At 50.5% G+C, this 13,958-nt stretch overlaps 2 protein-coding genes across 4 annotated transcripts in view; both read right to left on the reverse strand.

The window, feature by feature from the left end:
* The window catches only part of LOC146566434 (A disintegrin and metalloproteinase with thrombospondin motifs 2-like), a 32,917-nt gene that overhangs the window by 3,971 nt on the left and 14,988 nt on the right, over positions 1-13,958 (reverse strand). For all 3 annotated transcript variants that reach the window (XM_085290028.1, XM_085290030.1, XM_085290029.1), the window contains 15 exons: positions 13,873-13,956; positions 13,045-13,128; positions 12,623-12,776; positions 12,320-12,425; positions 7,426-7,569; positions 7,185-7,317; positions 5,340-5,453; positions 4,747-4,892; positions 4,581-4,670; positions 4,416-4,498; positions 2,318-2,451; positions 1,986-2,109; positions 1,351-1,431; positions 1,098-1,267; positions 847-1,006 (listed from right to left, as the gene is read on the reverse strand). In XM_085290028.1, the coding sequence (XP_085146154.1) occupies positions 847-1,006; positions 1,098-1,267; positions 1,351-1,431; positions 1,986-2,109; positions 2,318-2,451; positions 4,416-4,498; positions 4,581-4,670; positions 4,747-4,892; positions 5,340-5,453; positions 7,185-7,317; positions 7,426-7,569; positions 12,320-12,425; positions 12,623-12,776; positions 13,045-13,128; positions 13,873-13,956 (1,807 nt within the window). The remainder of the gene's footprint in view (positions 1-846; positions 1,007-1,097; positions 1,268-1,350; positions 1,432-1,985; positions 2,110-2,317; positions 2,452-4,415; positions 4,499-4,580; positions 4,671-4,746; positions 4,893-5,339; positions 5,454-7,184; positions 7,318-7,425; positions 7,570-12,319; positions 12,426-12,622; positions 12,777-13,044; positions 13,129-13,872; positions 13,957-13,958) is intronic.
* On the reverse strand, positions 2,458-4,393 carry LOC146566435 (uncharacterized; the record flags this gene model as incomplete). Its single annotated transcript, XM_085290146.1, has 1 exon — positions 2,458-4,393. A coding segment is annotated over one exon (1,275 nt), but the record flags the coding sequence as incomplete, so codon positions are not given.

Raw genomic sequence — 13,958 nt, forward strand, 5'->3', positions numbered from 1 at the left:
TATCGTAAAACGCTTCGACCGGAAGTAGAAACCTTTGGCGCATGCGGAGTACGGATCAGGTTTCCGGTACGGATCGGGTAGTGACAGGGCCTGTGACATTCCCAGTATGTGCTGGCTGATGTCGGGGCAGCATGAGTACGAGCAATTTATTTATTTTTTGCCGATGCCCGTGATGCCGCCTCCCACCAAGATGCCGCCCCGAGCAACCGCCCATGTCGCCCGTATCAAAAACCGCTACTGATGACAGTTAACTGAAGTACGCCACAGCTGTTAGCTGTAAGCTATTAGCTGTTAGCTGAGCTGTGTACCTCAGAGACAAGAGAGCCGATTCATGACACTGAGATATCTTAGGCTTGGCTCATACTGACAGGAAGGCCTGGACCTACATCAGCAGTTGGTCCAGTTGAGAAGCCCATGTAGTTAAAACAATGGGAGGCACACACATTTCACCTCTGACGACAGACTCAGACCTTTGACCTTTAAAGGGGAATGCTGGGAAATCACACGGAGTACCATTTTTTCTGGTGTAGTCAGGAAGTCTGTAAAGCGTAACAGATATCTGGACTTCTTGGCTGTTAGTAAAATAAATCTTGTTCTTTGCTCACAGATTATAGATATGTAGAAACATGTTTATAGAGGAATACGCCTCAGTGAGCAGGAAAGAACTGAGCTCAAGGCCTAAAATCATTATTTATCCCTCTTTCTGCAAAAAAGTCCATGTATTCCCAAATTAAGACGACATAATAAGGCAGAACAGAAGAGCTGGGCTGACTCAGAGAAGGTGTAGAAGATGGATGATGGAGTATCGAGGAGTTGAAGTTCTAATGTTTGGAGATTCTCAGGTACCTCCTCCACAGGGTTTGGAGCAGTGCGACCACTTCTTCAGGGCCCACTCGTAGAAGATGGCGTCCTCCTGCACCAAGTTGGACTCCAGCGAGGACCGCAGGCGATCCTGGATGATGTACTTATAGGACACCGTCACCTTTGAGTCGCCATGAGAACGGACCTGACGGACAGGAGACAGCGGGGTGTTGGTAGTTCTGGTTTGTGTTAGACACACCGTGGACACTCTGGGCTTCACACACCGATGGACTTACCATGAGCACGACTCCATACTTCAGCGGCCCGGTGGTCTGGATAGACTCCTCCTCTTCCTCTTCAGTGTTCCTGTACTCCCAGGCCACGCCCTTTTCAATCACCACTCTGGATTCTGGGAGCTCGTGTTCGTCATTGAGGAAGAGATGACCTGTGTCCTGGTTCTTCATGGCTGTAGCAGGAAACAGAAAGACAGGGTGTTTCAAGAAGACCAAGGAAAAATAGGAAATCCTTATGCGTGTTCTTGATTCTTACCCAGGATGTGAGGAGTCCCCTTGAACTCCTGGATCAGCAGGTGTCGAGCTCCTTTGGGGATCTCCAGGATCTTCAGGTAACCTGGAAACAATAATCATCCAATAATGAACCGTCCAATAAAGGATCAGGATTCATGCAGCAGGAAACATCAGGAGGGTGTGAACAAACATCTGAACCACCAGCCTGGTCCAGATAAACTTTCAACCTACCTGCAGTTCCTCTGGTGTCCAGCAGAGGCAGCAGTGAGTCAGTCCTCATAGACTCCCATGTTAAAATAAACATGTTTACAGCCGGATACACGGACTGTTCTGTTCTACACGGATAACTTAAACCTGTTTATAGCTCACCTGTTTAAATTATTTTAAGGCTTAAAGTCTGCATTATTGTGGGCGTGGCCTCTTTGACTGACAGGTGGATGGTGACACAGATGGCTGCAGCTGCTAGTTGTCTGTAAGATTGACCTGAACCGGACCTCTGGACCAGCCTCTGGGCTGTTGGAGCCCTTTGGAGCATTTTTAATGACATCATGTGACCAATAACGTGGCTGCTGTGACGTCACTGTACTAACAGAAGCTGAGCTGCAGGTTTGAGTGAATTTAAGCTTAAAACCAGAACTCAGTCTCAGCTCGGTTCACCTTGTTTCTTGGTGCTGCGGGTGAAGTTTCCTTTGACGATCTTACAGCTGGAGTTATCTCCTCCACACACTCCACATCGGTCCTCCTGCTTGTCTGAAGCAATCTGACCATCGCAGCCAACGTGCTGCAGGAGACGAGGAGAAGAGGAGAGGAGACGAGGAGAAGAGGAGAAGAGGAGAGGAGGAGAGGAGATGAGGAGATGAGGAGAAGAGGAGTTGAGGAGAGGAGGAATGAGTCAGGACCACATTAAATAAAAGTTCACTGAAACAGTAAAACGTGACACAGTTCTTCAGTCAGAGGTCAACACACAGAAACTGAGACACAATAAAGACCTCACACTCTCCTCGGACGCAGACACTGTAGACGTCGTCATAGGAACATGGCGTCCCATCATGCACCATTCTTTTCATTGACACTGCGGCCGCCGTCTCCTTCGACTGACAGTACAGACGGCAGCGCTCGTCAGCTGTGACACACAAACGAGTCAGTGCAGGAGCTTCACATCATTCTGGAAACATCTGCTGACATCTGCTAACGTCTGCTCGACACTAAAGAGTTAAAGGAGGAGAGTTTTCCTCCAGCAGCAGATTCCTCACTGATGACTTTTACATGTGCGCACGCACACAAACACACACACGTTTCTATGTCTCTGTGAGGACCCTCAGTTACATAACGTATTTCCGAGACTATAAATCTGAAGCTGGAAACCTCGTCTGAATCTCCAAACAGGCCTTTAAAGGTTTGTCCTGAAGCGTCCTCACAGAGCACAAATCTGTCCACCAACGTCCTCTGAAGCAGAAACGTCCTCACTGTAGTGCAGCGGTCCCCAACCCCCGGGCCTCGGACCGGTACCGGTCCGTGAGTCATTTGGTACCGAGAGTTGAGGCTCAGGTGTGAAATGTTTGGTTTTCAGGGTTTTTATCGGTTTTCAGCGTTATTTTGTTATCGTTTTTATCAGTCTGTTCACGTGTGTTATGAATAAATCTTCTTTTTTTCGGTACCGGTACTAGTTTGATTTCGTTGTATTTATCCGCGACACCTTAAAGGCCGGTCCGTGAAAATATTGTCGGGCATAAACCGGCCCGTGGCGCAAAAAAGGTTGGAGACCGCTGCTGTAGTGGACATATTTGTCCTCAGAGTTCCACAGCAAAGAGCAACCGTCCTGCTGCTCTATGTGGACAGGAGCCAGAAGACCTGCGTGTGTGTGTGTCTTTCTCTGTGTGTGTGTGTGTGTGTGTGTGTGTGTCTTTCTCTCTCTCTGTGTGTGTGTGTGTCTTTCTCTCTCTGTGTGTGTGTGTGTGTGTCTTTCTCTCTGTGTGTGTGTGTGCGTGTGTGTGTGTCTTTCTCTCTCTCTGTGTGTGTGTGTGTCTTTCTCTCTCTGTGTGTGTGTGTGTGTGTCTTTCTCTGTGTGTGTGTGTGTGTGTGTCTTTCTCTCTCTGTGTGTGTGTGTGTGTGTGTGTGTGTCTTTCTCTCTCTGTGTGTGTGTGTGTGTGTCTTTCTCTGTGTGTGTGTGTGTGTGTGTGTGTGTGTCTTTCTCTCTCTGTGTGTGTGTGTGTGTGTCTTTCTCTGTGTGTGTGTGTGTGTGTGTGTGTGTGTGTCTTTCTCTCTCTGCGTGTGTGTGTGTCTTTCTCTCTGTGTGTGTGTGTGTGTGTGTGTCTTTCTCTCTCTGTGTGTGTGTGTGTGTGTCTTTCTCTGTGTGTGTGTGTGTGTGTGTGTGTGTGTCTTTCTCTCTCTGTGTGTGTGTGTGTGTGTCTTTCTCTGTGTGTGTGTGTGTGTGTGTGTGTGTGTGTCTTTCTCTCTCTGCGTGTGTGTGTGTCTTTCTCTCTGTGTGTGTGTGTGTGTGTGTGTCTTTCTCTCTCTGTGTGTGTGTGTGTGTGTGTGTGTGTCTTTCTCTCTCTGTGTGTGTGTGTGTGTGTGTGTGTGTGTGTGTCTTTCTCTCTGTGTGTGTGTGTCTTTCTCTCTCTCTCTGTGTGTGTGTGTGTGTGTGTGTCTTTCTCTCTGTGTGTGTGTGTGTGTGTGTGTGTGTGTGTCTTTCTCTCTCTCTCTGTGTGTGTGTGTGTGTGTGTCTTTCTCTCTGTGTGTGTGTGTGTGTGTGTGTGTGTGTGTCTTTCTCTCTGTGTGTGTGTGTGTGTGTGTGTGTGTGTGTGTCTTTCTCTCTGCGTGTGTGTGTGTGTGTGTGTGTGTCTTTCTCTCTCTGTGTGTGTGTGTGTGTGTGTGTGTCTTTCTCTCTGTGTGTGTGTGTGTGTGTGTGTGTGTCTTTCTCTCTCTGTGTGTGTGTGTGTGTGTGTGTGTGTGTCTTTCTCTCTCTGTGTGTGTGTGTGTGTGTCTTTCTCTCTCTGTGTGTGTGTGTGTGTGTCTTTCTCTCTGTGTGTGTGTGTGTGTGTGTGTGTCTTTCTCTCTGTGTGTGTGTGTGTGTGCGCGCGCGCTCACGGTCAGGGTGTTGGTACGGCAGCCAGTGGTGTTTCCGCCCCTCGTGTTCAAAAACAGGGTTCCAGACTTTGCACTGATCCTCCCTGAAACACAATCAGAACATCACAGCTGCTCACTTGACCCCTGTGAGGAAGGGGGAGGGGCCGGGCAGGTAACAGCACTCACCTGAAGTCTGTCAGTGGGGGGCAGTTCTCTTGGCTGCACAGCTGGAACTCGTAGGTGTTTCCGAAGCAGGTGCGCCCCCCGTTGGCCGGACTGAGAACAGCGATGGGTTAGTCTTACTGATTGGCGCACCTGACGTGTGACACCACATAACTGACAGCTCACTCACATTGGGTTGTCACAATGTCGGGTCCGAAACCTGACCCCGCCTCCACATGTCCGGGAGCAGCTGCCATATGGACTCCACGACCCCCAGCCGCCATCTTGTCTCAGAAGGTTAGGGGTCAGCTTCATGCAGTAACCTCTGAAACAATGCTGCAACAGGAAGTTAGCGTTAGCGTAAAGACAGGAAGTACAGGAAACCAAACCAGCCATACTTGTTCAGTTTGTCTCTACCTGCCCTGTCATGAACTTTGACCTCTAACTGAGGCCCGTCTTTGATGGAGCCGTTTGGTTTTTTGCTTGGTGTGACTTACTGGGACGTGCACTCCTGAGAACACCTGTGAATAATGTTTCTCACTGCAGAATGAAGGAAATGATCTTATTCAGGTTCCCAGGCTGATGGGAGGCAGCAGTTGCTTCTCTGAGATCACTGGGGATGTTTTTCCTCTTTAGCATTGTGCTAACAGACACCTGAACACTGCAGACCTGCAAACTGCCCAAACTTGCATGATCAGGTGTGTTTGAACTGCAACACCTGGCTGCTACTTACCTTTTCATGTCCTATAGAAGCAGTAAGACTCAGCCTAAATCTGTCCTCACCTTCCCCGGCCCACACTTGGTCCCGTCGAGGGGCGGACCTTTCTTGGTCTTACAGTAGAACGGGTTGTTGTAGTCGCTGCACCACAGCTGTTTGCAGGGGTCAATGTTCGTGTACTGCAGACACATGATGAGAAGGTCATTGGCTGCTGATGTCACAGGAAGCATGAACGTCATCACTGCTTCAGCCTTCAGAAACACTTCTGTCTGTTCCACATCAGAACACATTTAATCTTATTTCCTGAACATCAGGTCACATGACCATCTGGGAATCCATTGGCTATCAGCTACTCTGAGGATGAGCGCCAGTATCTCAGAGACTTCCTGTTCTCATCAGCAGACACTGTTTATGAAAGCAGACAGTTTAAAAAAAGATGAAAGCACGATAAGCATTTCACTGCATATCGTACTGTGTATGACTGTGTACGTGACAAATAAAATTTGAATTTGATTTTGAATTTAAAAGTGAATAAAGTAAACTTGTGGTCAGACAATGGCGGTTTGTCTGGGGTACTTCCTGTTTATCGCCTGCACCCAAAGCCCCACAAGCACCACAGAACCAGACATCTCATGTGTGGAGGTTATTACCGTGATAAAGAGAGGAAACGGACACATTCTCAGACAGCGCGTGATGACGAGGGAAAGATAAAACCTCGTGTTGGCACCCTGCTAAGATTTCTCAGAACAGGAAACGTGGCGAACACGGCGGCGTGAAGAAACAACCAGCAGGTAAACATCAGCTCGGGGAAGCCTTCAATGAAGCAGCACTGTAAAGTTTTCTATGGGATGTCCAGATGTGAGCTGAGGCCAGCAGCAACATCTGCTGAGGATGTTAGCTAGGAGGTGATGTTACCGTGGAAACCGCTCTGGAGAGTGTTTAAAAGAAGCCGTCAGACGGATCAGCTGAGCTGAAGACTCGAGGTTTCCATCAGGACGCTGCAGTGAAGCAGCTTCCTTCAGTTCAGCTCTGATTGTTTTCCTGCTGGATCACATTTCCTCTCAGGATTTAAAACAGATTTTCCACCAGCCTCCAGCCCCTGTTTCCTCTGGCTGCTCCAGTTTGTTTTCCTCACAGAACACAAATGTTTACATCACTTCATCAAAGCCGGCTTCAGTTTCTCTTTTGGCTCGTGGGGAGCAAACTCTTTCATTAACGACTGTTAAACTGTTTTCTCTGCACTTACACTGACAACTTTGTTTTTTCTGCTTAAAAAACAACTTTCTGATAAGGAGACATCGTGTCAGTGCAACAACAGCCATCAATCATCTCCTGAGGTCTAATGTTCAGCTGGAACCTTTGGGTCCTGGCTTTCATCTGTAAGTACCACCCAGCTAAACACTGCTGCAAACCCAACAGTAACTGCTGATGGCTCCAGTACAGCTCCAGTACAAACCCCGCCTTCCACCACGCTGATGCTCATGGTAAAAAATAAAAACAGTCGCTTATGAAACCTGCTGAAGCGTGGGCTGGTTCTCAGATGGGACCGAGGTAGAACATGTCCCACAACATGTGGAAAACGTGAAAGAGTGCAGATCCCAGCCGGATCGAGCACTGTATCAGAACAAGTCCGTTCCTCACGACCCAAACCCCCCAAACCCCCACAGCCACGGCTCAGAGCTGATTTAAAGAGACCTGCACAATATCAGGGAGACGTTTTTAGTGTTGGACCTGACTGGCACACTGTTCAATCAAGTTAAAAACCTAAATGAAAGTTATTGGAAAGATTAAGTATTTTCCTGTACCTGGTGTTTATGTGAGTTTTATATTGTTTCTCTCTTTTCTCTGAAATGTTTTCACATAATTTTATAAAGTTAATGCAAATATTTAGTACAGACAGATGGACGTACTGCGGTACAGAGACTGTATCCTGGTCCAAAGTCGAAGCGGCACTGTTGGTCCATGGAGTACTGGAAGCCCGGCAACTGAGGCTGAGCCGGCCAGTTGTGGTTGAACGGGTCGTCACGCAGACAGTCGTACGTGCTGCAGGCACGCAAACCGAGCTCAGTGCATCAGGTTAAGACTTTAGTATTTCTGCTTTGTACATCAGCAACACTGAGTAGACGTTGTAGTATTATTCACAGTACTCACTGCAGGTACTTGTGCAGCTCCCTCCAGCTGCACCTCGACCAGTGGTAACGGTGGAAGGTGGCCTGAACCTGCGGAGACATGATGCTGCCCAAAGGCACGTCGTCACCGCAGTCATTTGCCTCGCCGTCGTGTTGCATACCCAATCTGCATGGACGGAGAGAGACAGAGAATGAAGACAAACAGCAGGACGCTCACTGCAGTCAGTAACTACTGAATGTTGCACAAAGGCGTCTCTCCACACAGACGCCTGAGCACTGCGTGTGTTTCTGAAAACACAACACAGTGAACACGGAAACTGTCTCTGGTTTCCAGAAATGAGAACATGCGTCACGTTCGTGCGTCATGTTTGTGTCATGTCCGTGCGTCATGTTTGTGTCATGTCCGTGCGTCATGTTTGTGTCATGTCCGTGCGTAATGTTTGTGCGTCACGTTCGTGCATGTTCGTGCGTCACGTTCGTGCGTCATGTTTGTGTGTCACGGTCGTGCGTCAAGTTCGTGCGTCACGTTCGTGCGTCACGTTTGTGTGTCATGGTCGTGCATGTCCATGCGTCACGTTCGTGCATGTTCGTGTGTCACGTTCGTGCGTCATGTTCATGCGTCACGCTCGTGCGTCACGTTTGTGCGTCACGTTCGTGCATGTTCGTGCGTCACGTTCGTGCGTCACGTTGGTGTGTCACGGTCGTGCGTCAAGTTCGTGCGTCACGTTCGTGCGTCACGTTTGTGTGTCATGGTCGTGCATGTCCATGCGTCACGTTCGTGCATGTTCGTGCGTCACGTTCGTGCGTCACGTTCGTGCGTCACGTTCAAGCGTCACGCTCGTGCGTCACGTTCGTGCGTCACGTTCGTGCATGTTCGTGCGTCACGTTCGTGCGTCACGTTCGTGCGTCACGTTCGTGTGTCACGTTCGTGCGTCACGTTCGTGCGTCACGTTTGTGCGTCACGTTCGTGCATGTTCGTGCGTCACGTTCGTGCGTCACTTTTGTGTGTCATGGTCGTGTGTCACGTTCGTGCGTCACGTTGGTGTGTCACGGTCGTGCGTCAAGTTCGTGCGTCACGTTCGTGCGTCACTTTTGTGTCTCATGGTCGTGCATGTCCATGCGTCACGTTCGTGCATGTTCGTGCGTCACGTTCGTGCGTCACGTTCGTGCGTCACGTTCATGCGTCACGCTCGTGCGTCACGTTCGTGCGTCACGTTCGTGCGTCATGTTCATGCGTCACGCTCGTGCGTCACGTTTGTGCGTCACGTTCGTGCATGTTCGTGCGTCACGTTCGTGCGTCACGTTCGTGTGTCACGTTCGTGCGTCACGTTCGTGCGTCACGTTTGTGCGTCACGTTCGTGCATGTTCGTGCGTCACGTTCGTGCGTCACTTTTGTGTGTCATGGTCGTGTGTCACGTTCGTGCGTCACGTTGGTGTGTCACGGTCGTGCGTCAAGTTCGTGCGTCACGTTCGTGCGTCACTTTTGTGTGTCATGGTCGTGTGTCACGTTCGTGCGTCACGTTGGTGTGTCACGTTCGTGCGTCACGTTCGTGCGTCACGTTTGTGCGTCACGTTCGTGCATGTTCGTGCGTCACGTTCGTGCGTCACGTTGGTGTGTCACGGTCGTGCGTCAAGTTCGTGCGTCACGTTCGTGCGTCACTTTTGTGTCTCATGGTCGTGCATGTCCATGCGTCACGTTCGTGCATGTTCGTGCGTCACGTTCGTGCGTCACGTTCGTGCGTCACGTTCATGCGTCACGCTCGTGCGTCACGTTCGTGCGTCACGTTCGTGCGTCATGTTCATGCGTCACGCTCGTGCGTCACGTTTGTGCGTCACGTTCGTGCATGTTCGTGCGTCACGTTCGTGCGTCACGTTCGTGTGTCACGTTCGTGCGTCACGTTCGTGCGTCACGTTTGTGCGTCACGTTCGTGCATGTTCGTGCGTCACGTTCGTGCGTCACTTTTGTGTGTCATGGTCGTGTGTCACGTTCGTGCGTCACGTTGGTGTGTCACGGTCGTGCGTCAAGTTCGTGCGTCACGTTCGTGCGTCACTTTTGTGTGTCATGGTCGTGTGTCACGTTCGTGCGTCACGTTGGTGTGTCACGGTCGTGCGTCACTTTTGTGTGTCATGGTCGTGTGTCACGTTCGTGCGTCACGTTGGTGTGTCACGGTCGTGCGTCAAGTTCGTGCGTCACGTTCGTGCGTCACTTTTGTGTGTCATGGTCGTGTGTCACGTTCGTGCGTCACGTTGGTGTGTCATGGTCGTGCGTCACTTTTGTGTGTCATGGTCGTGTGTCACGTTCGTGCGTCACGTTGGTGTGTCACGGTCGTGCGTCAAGTTCGTGCGTCACGTTCGTGCGTCACGTTTGTGTGTCATGGTCGTGCATGTCCATGCGTCACGTTCGTGCATGTTCGTGCGTCACGTTCATGCATGTTTGTGCGTCACGTTCGTGCGTCACGTTTGTGTGTCATGGTCGTGCATGTCCATGCGTCACGTTCGTGCATGTTCGTGCGTCACGTTCATGCATGTTTGTGCGTCACGTTCGTGCGTCACGTTTGTGTGTCATGGTCGTGCATGTCCATGCGTCACGTTCATGCATGTTCGTGCGTCACGTTCATGCATGTTTGTGCGTCACGTTCGTGCGTCACGTTTGTGTGTCATGGTCGTGCATGTCCATGCGTCACGTTCATGCATGTTCGTGCGTCACGTTCATGCATGTTTGTGCGTCACATTCGTGCGTCACGTTCGTGCGTCATGTTCATGCGTCATGTTCATGCGTCACGCTCGTGCGTCACGTTTGTGCGTCACGTTTGTGCGTCACGTTCGTGCGTCACGTTCGTGCATGTTCGTGCGTCACGTTCATGCGTCAAGTTCGTGCGTCACTTTTGTGTGTCATGGTCGTGTGTCACGTTCGTGCGTCACGTTGGTGTGTCACGGTCGTGCGTCACGTTCGTGCGTCACGTTGGTGTGTCACGGTCGTGCGTCAAGTTCGTGCGTCACGTTCGTGCGTCATGTTCATGCGTCACGCTCGTGCGTCACGTTTGTGCGTCACGGTCGTGCGTCACGTTCGTGCATGTTCGTGCGTCACGTTCGTGCGTCACGTTCGTGCGTCACTTTTGTGTGTCATGGTCGTGTGTCACGTTCGTGCGTCACGTTGGTGTGTCACGGTCGTGCGTCAAGTTCGTGCGTCACGTTCGTGCGTCACGTTCGTGCGTCACTTTTGTGTGTCATGGTCGTGTGTCACGTTCGTGCGTCACGTTGGTGTGTCACGGTCGTGCGTCAAGTTCGTGCGTCACGTTCGTGCGTCACTTTTGTGTGTCATGGTCGTGTGTCACGTTCGTGCGTCACGTTGGTGTGTCACGGTCGTGCGTCAAGTTCGTGCGTCACGTTCGTGCGTCACGTTTGTGTGTCATGTTCGTGCATGTCCATGCGTCACGTTCGTGCGTCACTTTTGTGTGTCATGGTCGTGTGTCACGTTCGTGCGTCACGTTGGTGTGTCACGGTCGTGCGTCAAGTTCGTGCGTCACGTTCGTGCGTCACGTTCGTGCGTCACTTTTGTGTGTCATGGTCGTGCGTCACGTTTGTGCGTCACGTTCGTGCGTCACGTTCATGCATGTTCGTGTGTCACGTTCGTGCGTCACGTTTGTGTGTCATGGTCGTGCATGTCCATGCGTCACGTTCGTGCATGTTCGTGCGTCACGTTCATGCATGTTTGTGCGTCACGTTCGTGCGTCACCTTCGTGCGTCATGTTCATGCGTCATGTTCATGCGTCACGCTCGTGCGTCACGTTTGTGCGTCACGTTTGTGCGTCACGTTTGTGCGTCACGTTCGTGCATGTTCGTGCGTCACGTTCGTGCGTCACGTTCGTGCGTCACTTTTGTGTGTCATGGTCGTGTGTCACGTTCGTGCGTCACGTTGGTGTGTCACGGTCGTGCGTCACGTTCGTGCGTCACGTTGGTGTGTCACGGTCGTGCGTCAAGTTCGTGCGTCACGTTCGTGCGTCATGTTCATGCGTCACGCTCGTGCGTCACGTTCGTGCGTCACGTTCGTGCGTCACTTTTGTGTGTCATGGTCGTGTGTCACGTTCGTGCGTCACGTTGGTGTGTCACGGTCGTGCGTCAAGTTCGTGCGTCACGTTCGTGTGTCACGTTCGTGCGTCACGTTCGTGCGTCACTTTTGTGTGTCATGGTCGTGTGTCACGTTCGTGCGTCACGTTGGTGTGTCACGGTCGTGCGTCAAGTTCGTGCGTCACGTTCGTGCGTCACTTTTGTGTGTCATGGTCGTGTGTCACGTTCGTGCGTCACGTTGGTGTGTCACGGTCGTGCGTCAAGTTCGTGCGTCACGTTCGTGCGTCACTTTTGTGTGTCATGGTCGTGTGTCACGTTCGTGTGTCACGTTCGTGCGTCACGTTGGTGTGTCACGGTCGTGCGTCAAGTTCGTGCGTCACGTTCGTGCGTCACGTTTGTGTGTCATGTTCGTGCATGTCCATGCGTCACGTTCGTGCGTCACTTTTGTGTGTCATGGTCGTGTGTCACGTTCGTGCGTCACGTTGGTGTGTCACGGTCGTGCGTCAAGTTCGTGCGTCACGTTCGTGCGTCACGTTCGTGCGTCACTTTTGTGTGTCATGGTCGTGTGTCACGTTCGTGCGTCACGTTGGTGTGTCACGGTCGTGCGTCAAGTTCGTGCGTCACGTTCGTGCGTCACGTTCGTGCGTCACGTTTGTGTGTCATGGTCGTGCATGTTCGTGCGTCACGTTCGTGCGTCACGTTTGTGTGTCATGGTCGTGCATGTCCATGCGTCACGTTCGTGCATGTTCGTGCGTCACGTTCGTGCATGTTCGTGCGTCACGTTCGTGTGTCACGTTCGTGCGTCACGTTTGTGCGTCATGTTTATCCTTAATGTTTGTGTGTCTCACAGATGTCCTGTTTCGTGTGCAGCTACAAAGGCCGAAGAAAATCCGTCCTCCAAGACGAGAACACAGCTGCGATGCAACTGGCATATGCCCGTAACTGGAGCGTAACCTGCAGACACACATGACAGGGTCAGAGGTCAAGGGTCATTTGCCATCTGGTACCATTGTTAATTCTACACCTGGTAATCAGTGTGGTCGGTTTTTGTAGTATCCTGCTTCAGACTTCAGTGGCCTGGATAACTGAGCACCTACACGGACATTGTGGTAGTAGTACTTCTAGCAGTATCAGTGGTAGTGGGGTATTACCCTGCATGCCGGTGGGGCCGAACTCCTGCCTGGTCAGGTAGATGGTGTGGTCGTGCTGCTCAGCGAGACTCTGCTCTCTGTGCTGGAGATACGACCATCCACATACGTTCTCCAAACTCTTCTGAGGATTCCCCACAGAGATCAGCTCCTGGGACTGATGAAACAGGACGGTGCTTGTTATTATTCCCACACATGCACCTCCTAACAGACAGGTAACCTCTCAAAGCCTGAGGGAAGAACACTGAACCGATTCAGCTGCTCAGACTGCCTCAGGCCTGAATTTAAAAGACCCACAAAATAGCACTTAATTATGATTTCTGCCCTGAAGACATCTTAAAACACGTTTTTCCTGAACAACTGGAACCCTTCATACAAAGGGCTCTGACCCGGTAGGTTAAGGAGTAGGACTCAGAGTTTGGTACCTTGGTTGGTGACAGCAGGGCGATTCTGACCAGGACAACGTTGATGTTGGCACCCAGTGAGTGGTCTCGATAGATTTCATTAACCTGGAGCAGACAAACATAGCTTTAAAGGAATCCTTACTGTGGTGGAGGCTTTCCTGATTTATGGTACAGTCACCATTTAAACTGGTGAGAGAGCAGAGAAGCATGGTTCACCATCGGCATGAATCAGAGCCCCTCCTGAATCCAAGCGTGACTTTACATTCAAGTAAACTCAGCCTTTATGCACTGCTGTTGTGTAATCCAACTCTAAATACACCATTAAACAGCTAATTATTACTTAGCTTAGCTAACAGTCATGTTAGCTGTTCAGTTAGCTGAATATGTGTCTAAGCTCTTACCTCAAACTTTTGACTGCAGACATTTCAGCTGTTTACAGTATGCATACTATGAGTTACCAGGCAGACTTTCAGCTGATCATTTCTCACATTTTTAACTAGCTACAACTATAACCCATGTTTCATGAGACATTCAATAATCTCTCACTCCTCCCTTTGATCAATGACCGGTCCTTTAAACATTCCTTTTAGCTCTTTCACCAAAATTAACTTGATAAAATAATCTTGATTCTTTAAATAAAATATATTTTCTGTTGTTTTTCCACTTTAGGTAGCTGAATCCATCCACGCCCTCCCAGCTGCTGCAGCTGTGACCTCGGGTAAACAGCGATGTTGACACATCCTTGATTAAACTGGTTCTGCTCAGGACTGGTTTCCCTGGGCTTCTCTCCACTGTGTCCTCTCTATGGTTGACTTTATCCCTGAGCTGAGAATCTGTGTTTCCACTTACTATGTTCATCAGTGTCAGGAGATATTTCTGAATGTGGTCTCGGCCGTGGAAAAGAAGAACAGAATAATCCACCGCCAAGAAGACCT

Source organism: Mchenga conophoros, linkage group LG10 (genome assembly GCF_057382185.1).
Source record: "Mchenga conophoros isolate Kocher_MC1m ecotype Shallow Benthic linkage group LG10, M_conophoros_male_GT1.1, whole genome shotgun sequence".
In the NCBI taxonomy this organism is placed as follows: domain Eukaryota; kingdom Metazoa; phylum Chordata; class Actinopteri; order Cichliformes; family Cichlidae; genus Mchenga; species Mchenga conophoros.